Genomic DNA, 23,105 nt, shown 5'->3' on the forward strand with positions numbered 1-23,105 from the left:
TAAAAGTAACTTGCCTTTGGGGCAAGTTGTATCAGTTAATGCTGTGCCGATTAGTAAAAATACTGAATCTGATGAGCATAGGAGGTACCAGTCTTAATAGATGTTATCCTAGAAAATCTTTATCCTATGAAGTCTGTTTTCTTAAACTAAATCAGTCTACAGTGGTAAGAAAGGTATCTGTACTTCATTGTTTTGGCCTTTTATCAATTACTTTTAAGAGATTTTTCCTTTGATGTAATCTCATCAGTCTTTATTGATGTTTAAGAAGTGACCCTTTGAAACTGTATCTTTAAAAAAGTAAGATATTGAAGATATTTATTAGGTCATTATCTTTATGGAGAAAAAGGAGATGTTTTTATTGGCACTAAGATTGCTCATATGTACAACTAACTGTTTATCTTATGGGCATTGTATAACTGTCAAGGTGCTTTTGTATCATTTGCTAAATAGAAAGCTTAGGGACAGGTTTGAGGCCTATTTGTAGTAGGTATATATATAGATCATTAAAGTATGATTTTAGATTTATTTCTACCTCACATTAAAGAAAATTAATATAATATTTGGGGGGGCATTTTTAGGTTTACAGAAAAAATTGAGAGAGCAGTACAGAGAATTTCTGTGTACCCTCCTTCCCCATTTTTCTTCTTATTTACATCTTGGATTTGTGTGGTAATTTGTTACAACTGATGAACCAAATCAATATATTGCTATTAACTAAAGTCCATAGTATCCATTAGGGTTCACACTTTTTGTACATTCTAGGGGTTTTTGACCAATGTATGATGACATGTATCCATCATTACAGTATTATAAAAAAAAGTTTTACTGTCCTAAAATTCTCCTGTGCTCCACCGATTCACCTAACTAAATATAACGTCTGTAAAAATTCTAGGTTGAAAGAAAAGGAAAATGAAATGAAGAGATTAGAAACTGTGCTGAAAGAAAGGGAGAGTGCTCTTTCTAGAAAAACAAAGCTGTTACAGGTAAATATGTTTCCTTAAAATTATCATGTGAGTTACTGTCTTTGCATGTTTGAAAACAGTTTTAACTACTACAAAAGAAAATTGAATACAAAATGACATTCCCTCCTACCCAGATACTGGGTCTCATTCCTCAGAGATAACTACTGTCAATTATTTATATATCTTTTGAGCAAGCGCCCATGCATAAAATGTGTGTGTGTGTGTGTGTGTGTGTGTGTGTGTGTGTACTTACTAGTTTTTAAACATATCGTATTTAATCATACACAATTTTGTATTTTGCTCCCCCCACCCAATTAATAATGTTTTTGAGGTCCTTCCACATAAGCACATTTTTATCTTTAACGTTGAATGGCTTCATGGTATTCTTTTGTATGATTGTATTATCACTTATACAACCAGTCCTGGTTTATGGATACTTAGATTATTTAGAGTTGTGTTTCCTGTTACAAGTTTTATGGTGAATATCCTTACACACATATTTTCAATACTTATGCTACTATATCTGTATTTATAATTCCTACAAGTGAGATTTTGGGTTTTATGCAGAGGGTTTTTTTCCTTCTTGAAAGTGATAGTTTTAAAATAGAAAATAGTATCTCTTCATCTTCATGTAGTTAGTATTGAAAGTCCTTACAGAACATTGTTTTGAAGAAATAGGAAATTTTAGGTGTCTGCACTGTCTCAGATGCTTGTGCTCACATTTCATGCTCCAAGGGTTGGTTCTGTCACATTCCCTTTCCTTCCCAAGTAGGTTCATTTTAAATTTTGTCAGATAATGCTAAATTGTCCTCCAAAGTGTTTTTACTAATTTATACTCTCCAACAGACTAAATTACAACTAAACAACTAAATTGCACTAAATTAAACAACCAAACTACAACAACTAAATTACACTCTCCAACAGAGAGCCATTTCCTTTTCATCCTCTTCAACACCGATGAAGATGAAAACATTGGATATTATGCTTGAAATATGGTCAGATTATTGTAATTTGCATTTGATAGAGAAGTTAAGCACTCGTCATTTGTATATGAATTGGCCTGTAATTTTTCCTACATTTTCCCCTCTGGGTTGACTTTTTCTTACTAATTTATAAGATCCTTTTTACATAATAAGGAAAGTTAGCCTTCTGTCATGTGAGGTGATTTATTTTAGTCTTTTGACTTAATCCCCGCGGCCCCCCAGCCCCACCCCAGCTTTGGAACTTTTATGTACTGAAATGTAAGTAGTTTGCTGAGTTTGAAATGAAAGTAATCTCTCACTCTATGATCATAAAAATGTTTTCACGTGTTTTCTTCTAATACTATGTTTATAATTTATTTTTTTGCTTAGATGTTTTATTCACATGTAATTTATTAGAGTAAGTTATAAAAATAGCATTTCAACCTTAAAAAAATAAAAGACTAGCCACATTATTAAATAATCGATTATTACTTGACTGTAGTGGCTCTGTCCCCTGCCCCGAACATTTAGCAATATTTGGAGACATTTTTGGTTATCACAGCTGGCGGAGGGGTACTACTGCATCCAGTAAATGGAGGCTGTGGGTGCTGCTGAACATCTTACAGTATGTGGGCGGCCCCCACAATAAAGAAAATACGGCCCAAAATACCAGTAGGACTTGCCCTACTGATCTGAGGTGTCACCCTGTAGTAAATTCTGACATGTGTTTGGGTCTGTTTCTGGATCCTGTTTTCTTCCATTGAGACATACCCACTCCCAGGCTAGTACTGAATAATTGAATTATTCTAATTTTGTAATATATTTTAATATAGGGCTTATTACACCCTTTAAAAATTGTTACTGTTGTAGAATTTGCCTGGTTTGTATGATACGTTTTAAAGCTTATATGGAAAATAAAAGCTCTGTCCGTGTGTTCATGTTTAATTTTTGTTTAAATAGGAAGCACAAGATGAAAACAAATTGTTTAAATCCCAAATTGAGGAGCTTAAGCAGCAGAACTACCAACAGGTAGGTACGATGCCTTGCCTTTTATTTATGTGGTAAAAAATTTTATGACTCATGACCGTAAGTATTACCATTTTGCCTTTTCATTGAGAATAAAGTATGTGTTGTTTTATTTATAAGTGTTTATCAAATTTCCTAAAAAACAAAGCAGTTTGCTATGCCATAGCCAAGATAAGATAATCTATAATTTATAAAGTATACACAAATAATATTACTATCTATATTCCAGCTCTGTTATATATCTGTGTGTGTATGTTTTCAGATCCTTTAGAATGCCTTTCTTAGCAAGTCAGGTAAAATCCTGTAGAGGTCAGTTTAAAAACATGTGTATACCCTACTTCCCCTTTCTGCAAACAAAACATCTATAATTGGAGAGAAACTAAGAAATGTGTAATATTATAAGTAATAGTTTACCACCATTTAAAATACTTTTTCAGAGTATAATTCTGCTTGGTAAAAATAAAATGTGTGTTTTTTTAAAAAAATAATGTTAACCAAAATATTATTTAAATTAATTTATGTTATGAATGTATATGGATGAACTCGGAAGTATTTTGAAGGACAAAAGAATTAGAGTCCTTGTCGACAAGAAGTTTATAGTAGTTTCGTTTGGGAGATTGTAGTCATCAGGAATAAATACCATATGTGAAGGGCTATGTATCTTTACGTATTATGTAAAATTAAATTTTTGTTATATGCAAGTTAACTAACTTTTCCTACTTTTCCTTCATTAATGGTATTTTTTTGACTTTTGGAAGCTTAGTGTAGTCAAATATGAATTATGCATTATGAAAATTTAAGGTATTAACTCAGTGCTTTGCACATGATAGGAAATTGATAAATATTTGTTAAATGAGGAGTTTAAGAATATGGTGACAATGAAGATTAGATTTAGCACTCAGTACATTGTATAAATGTGTACATGTTTTTATTAAAATTACTTTTTGATGGCATATAGAATATATGATATTTTTACCTTTGGTGTTGTCTCAGTTTATGTCTGAGAACAGATTTAATTTTTTTGAAGTCTTCTAGAAAGCTTTGTTTGAAAATAACATTTAACTGTTTTAATAGGCATCTTCTTTTCCCCCTCATGAAGAACTATTAAAAGTGTAAGTAATAATTCTTATTCACAGTTTGGGAAGTGGCAACTGTTTTTATTAACTAAACAGTTCTCAGATAAGCAATTTAATGTAACTGCAAATGCTCCCCTAATTTTTACAGTTCTATTTGGATTTCTTGGACTGTAGGTCAGTAGAACTTAGCTGTGCCTTTGGCTGAGCTAAATGTACCTTTTATGGTATTTGGATTTCTTTGAACATTTTGTTGAGGGTGATACTGGTTTTTCAGGCATTCAGAAAATATCTAATCACATTTAACTATATTTTGAAGCCTTTACTGATTTACCTTAAATTATCTCAATTATCCTCCTGATATCATTGTGGAATTGAATGGTGCACATTTTGGTTTAGCTTCTGCATTAAAAAAGCAAATCTCGTAATCTTTATGGTTACTCTCTTTTAAGGAGTTTTTTCTTTTAACTGAAACATTTTTATTGTGGGTCTGTATTTTTCTCTAAGAGGCTGCGTTTAAGGTCATTTCAGATAAGTTGGTATGTTTCAACATGTTAAATGTCAACCACATGAAGTATATTCAGTGATATATCTGTATGTTCTTCCATCTTGACTTGTTTACACAGTTGGTAGTTTACTAGTTTAGAATTAATTTACTATTAAATTGAGTCTTGAGTTTGACTGTATAGAGCAAGGGTCAGCAAACTTTTTTTATAAATGGCCTGACAGTGAATATTTTAGGCTATGTGGGGCACGTAGTGTCATATTCTTTTTTTCCTTTTTTCCCTACAATTCTTTAAAAACATAAAATCAGCTCTTGGCTCAAGGGCCATACAAAACCAGACTGTGGTCATGCCCTGAACCCTAGTTTGCCAACCCCTTATATCAAGCCTTATTCTTAGGGAAGAGCGATTTGTACTTTAATTTTCTACCCAAGCCTCCTCTCAGCTATAACAGAATCAAATTGTGACTCTTTGCCATTTCTTTCTGCATTTCTGGGAAGTAACTAACTCATTTGATAGAACCAGAAAAACATGAATCCCAAGACTGTTATGAAAATGAAAAGAGAACACCTACCTCACGTTAATATGCTTTTATTGTGGGTTAGCCACTTAAAGTCATAATTGATTTCATTACCTTCTGGAAAAAAAAATATTTAAGGAACTGTGTCTACATCAGTTTTTACTCTTCTGAAAATAGCTACTTCACTGCCCTAGATAAAAATAGAAGTGACTACAACTACAGCTGTTCATGTATTCATGAACTGTTTCTTAGGGGATGATTTCTCTTTAGCATAAATGTCAGTATATCATATTGTAAAAATATATTTAAAAGTTTATTTCTGAAAATAGGAATTCATGGATAGGCTTTCTGTGGTAACTGTGGTTAAGCTTAAAGAATTTCCCTATTAGGTTAATGCATTTTTCAAAGCATCATCTACTTGCTGTTTTTATTGTAGTAACAAATAATATGTTCACTGTTTACCTAAAATATTGTTATATATATTCATGTTCTGGTTTAGAATTTCAGAAAGAGAGAAAGAAATAACTGGTCTCCAGAATGAGTTAGCTTCTTTGAAGGATGCTGTTGAACACCAGAGGAAGAAAAACAATGTAAGCAAATCTTTATCAGAATAAAGCTTTTTATTATTATTATTTCACTGAAATATCATGGTTAAGAATTTTTTAATCAACTTTTACTTTAGATTTCTTAATCTTTGTAGGAAAGTACTGTTTTGTGTGTAGGTTTTATGAGAGGATTATTGGGGAAATCACTTTATTAGAGAGTGGATTTTTTTAATGAATAAATGAAAAGTCCATTTTGTACATGTCTGAATATCATTTTAAATGTGGACGTTACAATTATTACAGCTACAGATTTTTTTTTAACTATAGTTGACTTTCTGTTAAACTTTTATCTGGAAAAATTATTCTTTCAGCTCAGTATCTTAAAATTAAAGGTTTTTGTTCTTATTTTGATTGGGCTAGCCTTTTTGTAAGCTGAAAGTAATGCCAGTATTCAAACCTAGTATTTTCAGTAATTAAATGTCTTTCAAAGTCTTCTGGCACCTCCCTTTTTAAATTGAGAGGTGTTTCAAATTTTGGTAACTAAGCATATTAGAGGGCTCAAAACCTGAATACATTTAGGTTAGAATGGAAGGGATAGTGAAATATTGACAAGTAGTAAATTTAGATGAGTTTCTTAAATTCTCTCTGACCAGAGGATGACATCTTTAAGTAGAATGCAAGCGTTCTTGTTAGACGAGGAATTTTTGCACACAAAAGTATCATTGTTAAGACTTGAGCAAGGTCAGAAATGTTATTGAAATCTAAGCGGGTATTTTCTAATGAAAGCTAATTTTTCAAAGTTTGCGTTAATTTGTTAATTTAACAAGTTGACATGTTCCTGCTCCTCTGAGTTTGTCAAAATTAGGTATGTGAATTGCCCTTTGTGTGTTTGTGTAACATTACTAATAGCATTGCTTGGCCAGAAAACCTAAGCTGAATTTGCCAGTATTACTGTTACCATCTTAACTGTGTTTTATTATCGGGATTCTGAGATAAGGAAGGTATAGTAATGCCAGTCTAATGCCTCAGCAGCAGCAGTGCTGGAGGCACTGAAGTGCGTGAAAAGAGCCAGGACACTGGAGGCCAGCAGACTGCAACGTCAGTCCATTCTAGTTCTGCCCCCTCATTTGCTGTGTACACTTGGTCACATTTATTAACCTACCTGAGCTGTGGTTTTGCCATCTATAAAATGGGAATAAATACCTCTTAGGGTTGTTATGAGGATTAATGAAAATTTATGTGACATGCCAAGTACAGTGTTGGGCACATAAGTAAGCATTCAATAGATGGTGATTATTGGCTTTAGTTTTTGTTTTTTATCTGTTTAGATTTCTAAATCTGAAGAAAGGCTGAAATATAGCAGATTGTCCTTATTAGTATTTGCTAATGAAATGCTGTTAAAATAGATCTTTCAGAACTCAGTTTCCAAAGGCCTCTGTTTCTCTTTCTAGCCTCTTCGTTTGCCTTGATCAAGTAGCTCATACAGTTCCTGTCAGGTTGCTTTTTGGTATGCACATTTGACCATGCCAAGAAAGATAGAGAAATACAGTGAATTCCTATGTCATTCCTAGGTAGACTTGAAATGTGTTAAATCAGTAAAACATATTTAGAGAAAAAACTGTTATGCTGCAGTGGAAAGTCCCATGAGTGATATTGGGCCCTGTTTAAAAATCACACGTAAAGCTTTTTGTAATACTTGTGTATTTGTTCTGTCCTTAATTCTCTAATATTCGATGTACCTGAAATTATATTTGTAATCTTGGTTTCTGTGTTTACTTTTGAATGCTTTTTCTTCTTTGTTATGTGTGCATAGTAATTACTTTAAAGCTGGCATATTTGGTGCGTATACTAAAACATGGGAAGTGGGCATCTTTATTTTCTCATTCAAACTTCTAAACATTGCTTTTTATTTTTTTGCTAATATACATATTTTCCCATTGAAATAATTTTGCAGTAAGCAGCAGTTAAATGCAGTGCAAAATACTGATGAAGCAAAAAGCAAAAATCTTTCAATAATGGATAAACTGAAATCATTCTTTCTAAAAATGATTAGGACCTTCGGGAGAAAAACTGGGAAGCAATGGAAGCATTGGCATCAACTGAAAAAATGCTGCAGGACAAAGTGAACAAGACTTCCAAGGTTGTAATGCTAACTCCTAGAAACAATCCACTGAACAGAGAAAATCTGCAGCTTGTCTTAAAATCAGACTAAAGCATTTAATTTTACTGCAATTTAAATATAAAATCTCCTTATCATCCACATTTATCACCTCTGTCATCTCTGCTTTTTTTCATCTACTCCTTGAAGCTTTAATTTTGGGCATGCTGTTCTGTTGTGATTAATTGATTGTTTGAGCTTTGGTGATTACTGCTTTAAGCTGATGAGTCTCAGGAAGCCTATGCTACCCTTGTAAGCTCTTGTTAGACAGAGTGTACCTCTTGGGTTGATTAAGAGAACTTGGTGAAAACCCTGAGCCAAAAAAAATCTAACTGAATTAACAAACACATTTGAGTACCTAGAATGCACCTGTGATGCACAGTGGACTCTCCAAGGTTCTTTGAGGCACACCAAGATGACTCAGGCAAGGTGGAAAATGATAAAAGTCTTCAGAAGTACAAGGATGGGATCAATTCTGGGTGTGTTGTTGGGGATGCTTCCTTAGAAGAGATGGAATTAAAATTAAACTTTAGATTTTGAAGTATCTGGACAGTAATGATGCACATTTTATGTTTAGTATGGAATATTAATATAAGGGATAATCCTCTTGACCAGAGTATGTAAAGTGCTCCTGAAACATATATCCCCCTCTGTCTTAAAAACAATTAAGGATATTCTCCCTGAGTTCAAGTTGTTCCATGGATTTAAAGATTTCTAGTGAATTGTAATCGAGAAGTTGTTTTTAAAGATTGAGAGAAATAAATGTGCCAGTTCAGGTCAAACACTTTGAAAATTCCTACCAAGAATAAATGTGGAACAGAATTACTGAATTTCATATATGGGTTAAAGTTCATTATGTTATTCAATTCAGCATTCTGTAAGTATTTTGTGTGCTAAGGTAATATGCTGAATTTTGAATGTAAGTCTTAGTGACATTTGAAGGACTTTTTTAAAAGCAGAATAGAATTTTAATAAATTTTTTTATCAATCATGTTTGTAGTTATATTTCCTTTAGTGTAAATGGATTTGTATTTACTTATATACTTACTCATCAGGCCCTAATTTTCACTAAAACCTTAATTTGAGATATCTGGCAGATATTGAGACCAGAGAAATCTAGGCCAGAGAGTAGAAAAATCTAGGCCAGGTAGGACGTTATTGTTTCATTGTCAGTGGTTGCAGTCAGCCCTGTCAGCAGTGGGGGTTCTGTATAGTTTCTCATTGTTTCTATAACTTTTTCATTGTTAAGAGCTACCTTTTAGCTTTATTTTGTTAATGAGGCTGGTTATCTAGAAAGTGCTAAACTCTTAATGTCATGCCATTCCTACAAGAAGTTATGTGCCACCTGTCATAGGCATTCTTGCATATATATTATGATGCCAAAAGAAAGCTAGAATTTGTTTCATCATGTGTTTGGTGGTGAATATAAGAATTTATCTATATTTCAGAACTAATCACCAAGTGCATGATGGCTTCTTGCATGACTGATGATCTACAGAGCATAGACTTTATACTCCTCTATTTTAATGGCATTTAGACAGTCCTCGGATAGCATAGGTATAAAATGATGTTGATTGACCCCTGACTACAGGTTGTGCTATAAGGAGTAAATGTTCTTGAGGACCTACTATTAATGACAGGTTCACATGAAAGGTACTTCACACATGTTACACTTAGGTAAAGATAGTAAGGAAATTATAATAATGCAGTTTTCAGTATTAAAGTGGAATAGAAATTGCTATCCACAACCAAACTACTATGTCAAATGAAAACTTTTTACCTAAAATTGCTAGTACATTTTTGTGCTTCTTAGTTACAAGTTAGACACCTATTTCCTTTAGTTAGATTCTTTTTCCCTTGGGGAATTTTCAAAAAAGTTTCTGTTCCCCAGTGTCTCTTTTCCTGATTTTCTTTAGAGATTGCTCTACCACTTCTGTGGTCAGATGATAAAAATGAGCTCTTCATTGTTTCTGAATTAGCATTAATGATTTTCCTTAAATGAGTGTACCTTATTTTATGCAGTTAGGTGGATGTATCCCTGAAAAATAGTGGACTTTACTGAGTTATTGAAAATACTCCATTAAAACATCCATTTTTAAAACCCTGCCATTAATCTGAATAAAGTAACAGCTTTTTGTGTGTACAGAATATGATTAATCTCTAGCTTCTTATTGTATAACTTTAGATTTTCATGTTATTAGATTTTCTTAAATTGAAGCGTGTGCATCTTAAATCCATAATAGATTTGAAAGATCGATTTAAATGGTGGGGGAAGATAGGGTTGAGATCTTGCTAGCTTGCTTGCCTTCTTGTCACCTGTTGAACTTCACCAGTGTTTTGAGATGATTTTCTTGGCTTGGTTTAGATGTGCATTTTTATATATGTCTTTTTTGTTTTTTAATCTTGTAGAGATAGTTTGAATATTCGATTTTTATTTTTCGTGTGATCAAATCATTACCCTAATTTTGACAAACAATGCTTTTGAGTTAATAATTGATACCCATTAGACTTGGATTTAAAATCACCAAATCTAGACATGCATTTGTGATACTTATCTTTAAATTTAACAGCTGACAGAGTCCATACACACATGCCAGAGTTAGTCTTCTTGACAGCATTGGTGAAGTAGTACACCATCGATTTTTCCTCTTTCTCTTTACTCTTTTTCCCATATGTACACCTGTCAAATTTTGGTGGTTCTTTTTTTCCCCTCCTTTGTTTAGCATAAATAGCTTCACCTGACCTTGAAACTGGAAGTATCAAAGTTGCCATTTTAATTCCATGGTCCATCAGTGATGCATTTTTTGGAAAGAGATTTGCCAGCCTGATAAGCCTCAGTTATGTCACCCAGATGCATATTTTTTGCATGTAGTGTGTTTTAGCTGTAGGAAGTATTTTTTGTGTTTTTTTGTTTGTTTGTTTTTTGAATTGTTCCTGGAGGGGTATCACTTGATGGCAAGGAAAATGTCCATATTGTCAGATATTGCCTTAGTTTGATTAATATAAGACATTGTTACTTAGGGTGCTTTTGAGATTTTGCAGATATTTTCTTATGTAAGCATTTTGATATTTCAGAATGGGAAATTTGAACATTTGTCAGTAATAAGAAGAATTTTTAAAATATTAAGTCTTTTTCTTCCCTTAGAGCTTAAAAGACTGTAGCGTTTTTTTTTTTTTAATTCTGTAATCTTGTAAATTTGATTTGGTTCTTCTTCTGCTTTAGGAAAGACAACAGCATGTGGAAGCTGTTGAGTTAGAAGCTAAAGAAGTTCTCAAAAAATTATTTCCAAAGGTGTCTGTACCTTCTAATTTGGTAAGATTAATTTATTATTTTTTAAAACATGACGTCTTTATCATTATTCAAGGAAGTTGTGAATAAGCAGCATTTGCACTCTGCACTTGGTTTTAGGGTGCACTGATCCCTCAGTCTTTCTCATTTTTAACCTAGGGTGTTTTGAGTAGTCAAAATCAATAACTTGGTTCAGAGACATTTATGTTTTTTCAGTTGATACTTTGTTGTAATCTATAAAATTTACATGTGAGACATATTATTTAGAGGATCATAAACATCATATTTGGGAAAGAAATATTTCTTCATAAGTCAATAGTGGTTAATAAATCAGTAATGTTCTTAATGGCTTTATTCAAAATAGAACTTAATTTTAAGTGATTCCGTCTTAGTTTTAGGAACACTTTATTTTTAAATGTATTTAATACTAAGAACCAGGCTATTTTTATTTCATAACTTAAGATTTTGGTCATCTGTTAACTTCTTCAAGCAAAAGTCTTAAAGATGATATAGAACAACTTGCTTTATTTGAGGTTGTATGTGTTTTAAATGAGAGAGAAAAGTTCCCTCCGTTCAGAGAATTAATACAGTGAATACTTGAGGGCAGAGAAAGCCAGTGAGTGTGCATGTAGTTTTCTAAAATGGTGGCATAGGTCCTTTTTTCTTTTAGTGGGAAGTTGTATGTATGTGTAGTCAGAAGCAAAGAGAGTAGCGTAATGAGCCGGGTAAAACAGTATCTCACTTCAGCCATTACCAATATATCGCATGCATTGATGCACGGTCTTGTTTTACTTCTAGCCCTATACTTCCTCTGTTATTTTGAAGGAAGTCAAACATCAGAGCATTTCATCTGTAAATATTTCTAAAAGAGAAGGATTCCTTTAAAAAATACTATTATTATATTTTTTAAAAATTCTTTATGTCATACATCTAGTCAATATTTGGATTTTTTCAGTTGTCATATAATGTATTTTAATGAAATAATGACTACTTATTGTAGTTTGTTTTAGTCAGGACTCAAATAAGGTCAACCTGTGATTGATTTAAGACGTCTTTTGGATCATCTTTATTCCACGGGTTCCCTTTTATTTGTCAGCACACCCCCTTGCCCACCTTTTTTTTTTTTTTTTTTTTTTGAATGTAGTGGTTTCATATGCAGTTTCCCAGTCTGGATTTAGCTGACTGCATCCCAGTAATGTCAGTATGTTCCTCTGTTCCTTGTGTATCCCATAAATTGGTAGTCAGTGGAGGCCTGATTAGATTCAGGCTCAACACTTCAGGGGTAGGATGGGTGGAAGCAAGCAGTGTTGTGCACTTCCATTAGGAGGTGCATCTTGTCTGCTTTTGCTTCTTTGGCCCGTTGGAGCTTATTTAGGCTGGCTACCAAATCCTTTTGACACAGGACTGCTAAACTTTGGTAGCTTCTTTGCTTTGTGGTGTGACAAGTAGTTCCTGATTTATTGTGTACACTTCCTGCCTCAAACTTGGAATCAGGATATTTCTCAAGGAGAGGGCTGTGGGTGCCCGGTGTGATGTGAGTAAACGTCATGGCCTGTTCTTTGTGCACTCTGAGTTAGCTGCTTGCTCTCGTAGGTTTTATCTGCATATCGTCTGCGTCTAACTTGCACAATGAAGCAAAAATTCTTTTGTTTCTGTTGTAACTGTTGAGGATATATTCAGGTTTGATCAGCTTAGTAAATATAGGTTGAGCTGATGAAATAACCTGTGCTGGGCAATATGAATAAATTGTCAGTTCTAGTGCTGTTCTTACATTGAACCTAGGAGAAAGGGTTGCTCTTCATATACTTCATATTTTTTCCTTTGTGGCCATAAGCTGTTTTTATTTCTTTATTCCTACTTTATATTTTATTAGTGGAAATAGAATTGGAGGATTTATTTGGCAGTATTTTATGAGCCAAAAGAGTTAATAATTTGTATTTCTCTTCTTTAAAGATTGTATAAGATCACCAGAATTAAAAATTCTTTTTAATGTAACAAATTCATTCTTAACAGCAATATTACCCACCTTCAACCACCAAACCATTTCTGACACTATAAATATTTATAAATCACCATAAGACATGAATGATGATATTTGGCTTTTGTTCATCCACTTGTTAAAAGTTGAATACTTCTGCATGTAGTCTGTATTTAAGAAATATATTAGACTTTCTGTGTGCTACCTAGGGTCTAGCATTTTAAATTTTTAGAGATATGATGGATAATAAACTATTTACCTTAAGATAATAAAGCAATAATAATGAAATTTAATATTAAGTTAATATATCAGTAGATATAAAAGGGCTTTTATACATGAAGTAATTTTTTTAAAGTGTTTTCTATTGCTTTTTTGCTAAGAAAATCAGCAGAGGAGTGATCTAAACTATATGACCTGGATTGAAGAGAGGCTTACATACTTTAAGCATCTAAATCTGAATTTAATTTATATTGAATCCCATTATTTGAAGCTAAGTAGGATTTTAATAGTATCATTTTGTCATCATTCAGATTTATGATGTGAGAATGTAATTTTGTTTTTCAATGAAGAGGCTTTTTTGACTAATATGTACTACGGGGTATTGTACTACAGGGTGATCTCAGCATCCAGTTTTCTTTGTTTTTTATTTGATGGAGTATAGAGAATCCTGATTCAGCCACATAAGTAAAACTTTTAATTAGAGCATTTAATAGAAATTTCATGTGTGTTCTTTTTGTCTTGAATTAAAGTAAACCAAAGACTTAAAAGAGGAATAAGAGGAAATTTGCTTTAAAGTATCTAACAAATACTCTTTATCAGAGTTTAAAATTCAAACAAGAAGCATCAAAAATCTAGAATATTTTTTTCTGAAATTTGGAATAATGACTAAAACTATAATGCCTTGCGTTTGCATCAGCTGACCTTTCAGTACAAATAGAGTTTTTGTTGGTTTTAAACACACAAATGTTTGTGTATTCTTATTTCTCATTATGATTTAAAAAATGCTTCATAATACATATTTATTTTGAAGTATTTTCACAATCCCTGGAGCACCTTCACAGAATCTGAAATCTTCTGACTAGAGTATCTCAATTGAACTTTTAGTTTATGAACTCAGTTTTTGAGAACTGGTTCACCTGAAAAAAAGTTTTGAAAAATTATTCATTCTAGGCTTTCTCTATCTTAAATATTGAATCTGTTAGTCCTAGCACTAGTAAGTGGTAGAGGCTGGTTTGAGCCCAGATCTTCTACCTGTATGTCCAGAATTCAGTTGCACATATCCTAGGACAGGGTAAATAAATTTAGATTTGATTTTGTGGTAGTACATAGGCATATTTTTAGTGTTTATTTTCAAGGCTGGGTCACGTACAACTTATGTAACAATTCTATTCTTCTTTGAAATTTCCAGAGGGATGGTGTTTGTCTATATAGATTTCTTTTATTATCTTCTAATTTGGTTATTTTAAATACTTTATTTATTTCATTTAGGTATTTTTTGAAATTGGTTGTTTTGACTTTTCTTCTCCACAGAGTTATAGTGAATGGTTGCATGGATTTGAAAAGAGGGCAAAAGAATGTGTGGCTGGAACTTCAGGTTCAGAAGAGGTTAAGGTTAGTTCATGAAGTGAAGTATTTATATTTTAAAGAAACATAGAAAAAAGAAGTAAATCAGAATTTTTCTTCATAAGCTTGGGAAAGATAAAGGCTATATTATGAGTAGAATTAGTGATCTTTTCAGAAAGTATAAGAAGGTGGTTTCATCTTGTGTACATTTTGGTGGAAAAGCTATTAAGTCTTCCTTGTGTTTGATTTGTGTACAAAGCTGATGTTTCTTGTTCCTTTAACTCTGTTATCTTAGTCATTTCTAAAACTGAATATTTAACTGTCTCTTGCTCTCTTTTTAGCTTGGGTTTAGAAAGTAAAGATCAGTTGATAGGTAGAAACTGACTGGTTTGCTAATGTATCCCCAAATACATTACTTAGGAGTGTTCAGAGCCTAGATGTATTTTTATCCTTGACTACTGAAATTTGGGAGATTAACTTTTTTTGTCTCTCAAGTGGCATGAATAAAACCCTCTTTCCCATGGCATTGTGACCTTACTTCACATGTGGATCTGCTTTGATTTTACTGTCTCACTAAAGAGTGACAAGCCTATTTATTACAAAATTGTGTGATATATTTTGTATTAAACAGACTCTAGGAGTTTTATTAGGAAAATCAAATGACCAAAAAGGTAATTGAACTTCATTGTTACTTAAGAAGGTTGAAATGTAGTGATTAATAATAAAACAGAAACCATTTGTATAATATACCATTAAGTACTGAAACAAATTTGAAGCACAAAACTTTCTAGTAAAACTAAACTAGAGAATTTTTCTTTATTTTATTTGTTTGCAGGTTTTAGAGCACAAGTTGAAAGAAGCTGATGAAATGCACACATTGTTACAGCTAGAGTGTGAAAAATACAAATCCGTCCTTGCAGAAACAGTAGGAAATGATTTTTAACCTACATTTTAAAATAATTATTAACATTACTTAGTTGCTTAAATAGTTTATCTTGGTATTAGAACATGAATTTTTCAGAACAACTATACTTTTGTTTATAGGAAGGGATTTTACAGAAACTACAGAGAAGTGTGGAGCAAGAAGAGAATAAATGGAAAGTTAAGGTCGATGAATCACAAAAGACTATTAAACAGGTATTTAAAAAAGAAGAGCTTAGGGGAAAAAAAATAAAAGGGATGTGTGAACGATTTAAAAAAAAAAAAGCTTAGAGTACTGGTTCTCACGGTGCGGGCCCCGGATGAGCAGCGTCAGCGTCGCGTGGGAACCTGTTAGAGACGCACATTGTTTGGGGCCCCCAAGGCCTACTGAATGTGAAGCTGTGCGGCCAGCAGCCTGTGTTGTAAAGAGCCCCCCAAATGATTCTGATGCCCAGTGACACTGGAGACTCACTGGTTTAGAGTACGACTAAAGAGTAATGATACAGAATGCAGAGTGCTTTGGAAGTTAAAGAACCACAATGTGATAACATAGGCAAAGAATTTGGTGTTCACAATAAGTTTTAAAACACAGATATGTGACTCATGATATAGTATTCAAGAAAAAGTAAGTCCTTCTTCTGTTCATGGGACTTGAATATTATTATGTAGTCTTAGTTTTTCTTCTGTTTTTCAACTGTAGTTGTCCCTCCATATCCATCAAGGAATTAGTTCCAGGAGTCTCCACAGATACCAAAATCTGATATCTTGGATGCTCATATAGAATGGCGTAGTAGTACTTGGGTGTGGTAAAGAGTGCCATCTCTTGCTCACTTGTTTTCCTGGGCTGACCTGTGCAGAATCCAGGGTTGCTGATGGTATTCTGTATTAATGCATTTGGGGATTAAGTACAGCTGATTATTGTTAATTACAGTTAATTAACAATTAACTGGACCTAATATAATACCATGCAAATGGGGTAGGTTTTGACCACAGTTTAAATCAAGTTAAATGTGATACTCTAATTTTTAAGATCTTTTAAAATTCAGTTATGGCTTTAAGTGAGATACATTAAAAAAAAAAAACCTCTGAAGTGTCTAATTGATTAAAATTCTACAAGATAGAAAAGCCTCTGTATCCCTGGTGGTTTAACTTGGTCATATAATTATTTCACATTTCAGATGCAATTGTCATTCACATCTTCGGAGCAAGAGCTAGAGCGATTAAGAAGAGAAAGTAAAGATATTGAAAATGTATGTTATCTCACCATTTGACTTGTAACCTATGGACTCATTTTTAGCATTAGGATTGTCTTACAAGCTGTGTTTTAAGATTTCTTTTGTCTTATGATGTGGTTGTTATGCCTTGAAGAATATCTTGGGTAGTGTTTCAGATGGTATAGTTTTATATTCATATAGTTTTCTATTCATAAGTGTCATAACTTTTCATTGTAGGGAAGCCTCTTAAATATGTCTCTTAACTTTTCCTTCTTTGTTGCACTGCTAGCTGAGAAGAGAACGAGAGCATTTGGAAATGGAGCTAGAGAAGGCAGAAATGGAACGATCTACCTATGTTACGGAAGTCAGAGAGGTACTTACAATAGAATTTTTTCAACCTTGCTTCTCAATTTAAGTTAAATTTATAACAGGGTGATAAAATATTTCAGTGTAAGTTGTTTCTGGCAGAGCTTCCAAGTAGCATACAAACATGGGATATCATAAGGAAATCAATCTTAAACTCTAAACTTCATTGCAGCTGAAAGATCTGTTGACTGAATTGCAGAAAAAACTTGATGATTCATATTCTGAAGCAGTAAGACAGAATGAAGAGCTAAATTTGGTAAGAAGCTTGTTCTCCACGGGGTATCAAGTAGGCTCTGAAAACACTTGTGTTGACATGTGGAGAAACCATCCAGACTTTTTCTCCTTGCTAACACCTTTAACTTGGCATTTTTGTAAGTTTAAGATAATCTTCATATTCTGATGACTCAAGATGGTCTGTCTTTTCTTGATTCCTAAGATGATCCTTCTTTTCTTAGCTCCTAACAATGGCATGTTTGGCTTGCAACTCTTTTTCAAAATTTTCTGTGTTTTATAAAACCAAATTTCTTCAACAGCATTATTTTCAGTGAATAAAGAAATGAAACAAACAGACAAAGATTGGCTGAGTTGCAAAGATTCTCTTCTCAGAGTTACCATATTTAACTGGGCCTCTTATTTTCTAACATAGAAGGAGATTATTGAAGGTGGAAGATAACATATTCTTCATTCAAGGGCAACGATCCAATGTAGCTTCTTATTTTAACTGGCCTTTCTACACATTATAGATAACAAAAAGCTTGTGGAATTCTTTATCATCATCGTATCATTCAGAGCATAATAATCCGAAAACTACAGACTCAAAGTTAGTTAAGTGTTGTATAAAGACAGAGTACCCTGTATTCCCATTCTTAAATTTTCTGAAAATTTGCACTGATTGAGACAGGCTTGTTTGTTAGATAAACATGACTATCTTATTGTATGTTTGAAACAGTAATCATTATGTCTATCTGTGACTTTTAAAAATTAAGAATATGATTAGATTTTTAAAAAGTACTTGAATGAACTCTAGTACAATTGCAGTAAATTAGTTTTCTCCTTACTATAAGTTAACGCTGCCAAGTTTGGAAGTTTCTTTTTAGTACTGCTGTATGTGCCAAAGAAAATTTCTTAACTCAATCATGTTAAACAGTGTTACAGCAGTGATTTATGGGAATCAATTTTCAGAGTAGAGCTCTCTATGAAATGTGCAGAGTCCCCACCCGGAGACAGACAGACAGACAGACAGACAGACAGACACACACACACACACACACACACACACACACGCCCCTTTCTATTTTTGAAATAAAATTTACCTTTATTTTACCTTAATTGAATCATTCCCACTGCAGTGTGGGAATGATTCAATTAAGGTTTTATGCATACGTTTGCTATACATTGCAGATTGGTACTGTGATATGCCACAGCTTTAAGTGATATGCTTATCCTGTAATGTGTTTTTTAAAAAACCACTTCTACCTACAATTCTTGGAGATTTTACTTTTAACTTTGATGCTTGGTGGCTGACTCCAGTGCAGCATCAAACCCACAGGATTATGGTTGAGTCTCCATTCAGTCTGATGCTCTCTTTGTACATTTTGACCCTTTACTTCTGTCAAGAGGTCGTTTTGAGTGATATTTAAAATTTTTTTGCCTTGAGTTTGCAGTCTTCATTTTAATCTTCCTGTTTGCCACATTTTAATAATATATTAAAATAATTTTGTTTGCTTATACATTGTGGGTTCCTGGGCCAAAGGAATAACCTCTCTGATGTGTGAAATCAGAGTTAAGTAAAGGAGCAAGAACTGAAGCATTTGGGATAAATAGAGTTCCCAAAATAAAATTTCCAAGTGGAATGTCCTGCACTAATTCTCTCTACATGTTCGAAATGTCAGTGTCTTATATTTCCCCCTTTTGGGTTTCCAGAACTGTTTGGAATGCTGTGCTGGTGGGTGAGAGACATAATTAACTCGATGAGTTTAATAAGAAAAAGTTATCTTTTGTCAGTGAGTCCATTTCCCTCACTCTTACGTAATCAGAATAGTTACTAAGAGAAGAGTCATTACGTATTAGCTCTAGAGTTTAATAGAGCTTTATAACTGTTTCAACAAGTTGGTTGAGATGTATATATTAAGACATGTTGGTATAGTTAGGCCAGTGTGGTCTTGCACTCATCTTTCTAGTGATATCTTAAAGGATGAGTGACATTTAAATTTTTGAAGATTTCATTTCACTGGATTTATAATCTTCTGTTCAATGTTTTTTTTTTAAATATCACACAATTGATTCTTCTTAACTGAACTATATAGGTTAAGAAAGCCTTTAAACATTTAAAAACTAGTAAAATTTCTTATGACTTGCCTTTTAATTTGAAATAAATGTGAATGAACTGCCCTATGAATAGTGAATAGTAATACTTTAAAAAAAAGTAATCTTCTGGAATTTGATGGTTTTGTTTTTACATTTGCAGTTTTCTACTCTAAACTCTAGTTCGTTTCTGTAGCTTTTCTTACGTTTAGCTTTACAGATTGGAACCTCCACTTCTTAGCTTTTCTGTACATCTGGTGCAGCATATTGGCTAATCCACTGTGCATAATAACTGTTAGCGATCCCATTCTTTCTCATTCATTCTTCAGTCCTAGAGGTCTCAGCATAATCAAAGAAGGAATCAAAGAAAGATGTGAATTAAGTTAATTGTGGTGTTCCTGTATTTTTACAGTTAAAGAAGCAGTTAAATGAAACGCTTTCAAAACTTAGAACTGAACAGAGTGAAAGACAGAAGGTAGCTGGTGACTTGCATAAGGTAAGACACTGCTTGTCCTGAAGATGCCACATCATCGTATTATGTTGTACCTTGAACCTTAAGTAGACATACTGCTAACCCTGGATTCATTCTTTTGCATCATTACATTAATTTGTTTATAAATTTAAGCTGTTTGTTATACAGTTACATATTTGGAACTAGACTTTTTGGCTTGTTTTTCCATTCTTAATTCGCTTCTTCATTTCATCATATTTATATAATTAATTGCTTTGTAAAGTGTGGATTAAATTTTGAATTCAGTTGATGTGACTCTTTTAAAATTGGTTACATCTATATATTTTTATTGGGATTTGCTTATATAGTCATTCACAAAGTATGTTTCTTTTGATCTTCATGAATCTGAAAGAAGTATGTATAGACCTCTGATGTTTCAGAAATTCGTCCCTTTATTTCTTTGTAGAAATATGTTTTTCTTAATCTCATATGTAGATGGGTGATTTTTAGGATTACATTTTTTATTCTTTGCGTTAGGTTGACAAGTTATTTGTAATTCTGTTTTGAGATATTTAATAGTGTAATTCATAAATGCTTTTATCAAAGCTGCTTTAGAGCTAAGATTGTGTTTATAAGAGATCTGGTCATTAGCAAAACAATTAAATTCGCCACATTTTTAAAGGTTGAAAGAAATATTTCTGTTGGTTCTGTATGATTGTATCGTAATTGTTATGCAAAAGTCTAGGAATCTGGAGTTGCTTCAGGTTAGTTTGATGTTGTCACCAGTAGATAAAATGTGAACTTAAAAAGTTTCATTAGGTTTGAATCCTACTGCTACCACTTCTGAGCTGTGTGACCATGGGGCAATTATTTGATCTTTGCAAGTCTCAAGTTTATCTTCTATAAAATGGCATTTACAAGGGCTATTTTGTGAATGAAAATAAATTAAGAATGTGAATTATTTAAAAAAAGTTTCAGAGCTCTGACTTAGATATATGATACATTGTCAAGATTGAGCAATCTAATTTATATTTTGATAACGTGAATGTTTGATCACTGGACAAAATATAAAACTTGCAGTTTTAGCCTAGCAATTTATTTTCTCAGAAGGTACTTTAAGGATATCAAACAGGTGCTCAAAGATATGGATATGCCATGTTATTTGGCATAAAATGGCAACAGTAGTTGAAAGTGAACTGCACCATATCTATGTAATAGAAATACTGTGCAACTCTTAATTGGAAATGCACATAAATATTTATTGACATGTAAAAAGGTAAAATGCTTAGTCAAACAGCATGTATGTTAAAAGCCCATTTATAGAACATTTTCTACCAATTTTCTGTTAGGACATATATGCACTAAAGAGGGATCTAGACTAGGAGTCAGCAAACTCACAAACTGTTTTAGGATTTGTGGGCCACCTATAATTTCTTTCATATATTCTGTTTTTTTTGTCGAGCACGACTCTTTAAAAATGTAAAAACCATTCTAAGCTTGTGAGCTCTACAAAAACAGGCTGTGTGTGGCTAGATTTGGCTGACCTCTGATCTAGACTAATGTTAACCTAAATGTCACTGGTTATTTCTGCTTTTAATTTCTTTATATATTTTCTGCATTGTTTGAACTTTAAAATGGTGAGCATATGTTTTTATAATCTGGTGGGGGAGAAAGCTATTTGATTTTGGGGAAAAAACTGAACAGGTTGGCTTTACGTTGTATTTTGAGAAGAGCCTTAGTTTTGTACAAAATATAATGAGTGTAAGAAAATCACTCATTTTTTTTCTTGTATATATTTATTTATCAGTTGTATTATTCAGAGGCTCCATATTGCTTTCCTCACAGGCTCAACAGTCACTGGATCTTATCCAGTCAAAAATAGTAAAAGCTGCTGGAGACACTACTGTTATTGAGAATAGTGATGTTTCCCCAGAAACGGTATGCATTTTCTTTAGCTCCAAATCTCTGGGCTAATTACCTTGTAAATTATGTGAAGGATAAAAAATGTACAGGATCCATCTCTGCCTTAAAAAAATGCCTTTTTAATGTACTTCTATCAATTATGTTGCATTCGTAACTCAAGGTTGTTTTTTCTTTGAGGTATCTTATCTGAAATGCAGTGTTCTTATTAATGTTTGTTTTCACTTTAGCTTGGTGAGATATTATGTTAATGTTTAGGTTTGTGGTGGAAAGTATTATGGTGTACTGCTTAAGAATGTAGACTCTGCTGCTTGTGTTGAATCCTGGTTCTACTATTCAGTAGCTGTGTGACTGACTTAGGGGAAACTCTTTATCCTCTCTGTGCTTTAGTTGCTCCATCTGTAAAAGGCAATGATAATAGTACCTATCTTGTAGGGTTGTTGAAGGGAATAAATGAATTACTATATAAAACACTTAGAATAGTGGGTAACACTTAAAACAGTGCCTCAAGTTTAGTAAGAGCTCAATATATGTTAACTGTTATTTTTCTGTTGTTATGAATGTACTCTCCTTTGGTTCCTTGCAGTTTTTTTTCTGAAAGGAGAAATGGATTTATATCTGATATTCATCGATTCTAGATTTTTCCCTTTGTAACCTAGTGACAACATTTATAACATAACTTTCTTTGCTGCAAACTAATTTGCACCACTAGGTAGCAAACACTATTGCTCTATGTGGTTTTTATTGTCAATTTTCATATCATCTTTCAGATTTTTTTATGTTTGTATTTAAAACAACAATAAAATATTTTCGGTTTTGGTTGCAAATGCCTTTTTCTTGTGCTCAGAGTTTTTCATCTCTTCCGTCTTCTTTTTAGGAGTCTTCTGAGAAGGAGACAATGTCTGTAAGTCTAAATCAGACTGTAACACAGTTACAGCAGTTACTTCAGGCAGTAAACCAACAGCTCACAAAGGAGAAAGAACACTATCAGGTATTAGGTAAGAATAACTGAAGTATTACTGTCTGTCTGTAGATAATTGACATAGTGTGTATGTAAATGTATGTATAGTGTGTATTTACTTTAAATATAAGAGCTCTTGTTACTCTAGTGGAAATATTCCCTCTTTATCTCTCTCAAAACCTCCAAATGACAGCTTTATAGCTTTCTTGGAGTTTTATTTCCATCTTGTACATATTTTTTGGTCTTGTAGCTTGGAGGAGAAAAAAACATACCTTATCTTTTTTTTTTTTTTAATATGTAAGTTTCATGAGTATAGCATTATACATGTGTACACTGCAAGATGATCACCACCACAAGACTAGTTACCATCTATAACCATACAATTGACT

At 32.9% G+C, this 23,105-nt stretch overlaps 1 protein-coding gene across 14 annotated transcripts in view; it reads left to right on the top strand.

Moving 5' to 3' along the window:
* Positions 1-23,105, top strand: part of KTN1 (kinectin 1) — a 120,187-nt gene that overhangs the window by 90,370 nt on the left and 6,712 nt on the right. For 3 of the 14 annotated variants that reach the window (XM_057542444.1, XM_057542446.1, XM_057542445.1), the window contains 15 exons: positions 893-983; positions 2,885-2,953; positions 4,025-4,062; positions 5,546-5,636; positions 7,645-7,731; positions 10,973-11,062; positions 14,547-14,627; positions 15,415-15,504; positions 15,624-15,716; positions 16,679-16,750; positions 17,004-17,087; positions 17,253-17,336; positions 19,797-19,880; positions 21,681-21,773; positions 22,633-22,753. In XM_057542444.1, the coding sequence (XP_057398427.1) occupies positions 893-983; positions 2,885-2,953; positions 4,025-4,062; positions 5,546-5,636; positions 7,645-7,731; positions 10,973-11,062; positions 14,547-14,627; positions 15,415-15,504; positions 15,624-15,716; positions 16,679-16,750; positions 17,004-17,087; positions 17,253-17,336; positions 19,797-19,880; positions 21,681-21,773; positions 22,633-22,753 (1,268 nt within the window). The remainder of the gene's footprint in view (positions 1-892; positions 984-2,884; positions 2,954-4,024; positions 4,063-5,545; positions 5,637-7,644; positions 7,732-10,972; positions 11,063-14,546; positions 14,628-15,414; positions 15,505-15,623; positions 15,717-16,678; positions 16,751-17,003; positions 17,088-17,252; positions 17,337-19,796; positions 19,881-21,680; positions 21,774-22,632; positions 22,754-23,105) is intronic. The other 11 variants (XM_057542448.1, XM_057542450.1, XM_057542449.1 and 8 more) reach the window with 8 other exon arrangements.

Source organism: Balaenoptera acutorostrata, chromosome 3, assembly GCF_949987535.1.
Source record: "Balaenoptera acutorostrata chromosome 3, mBalAcu1.1, whole genome shotgun sequence".
NCBI classification, from domain to species: Eukaryota; Metazoa; Chordata; class Mammalia; order Artiodactyla; family Balaenopteridae; genus Balaenoptera; species Balaenoptera acutorostrata.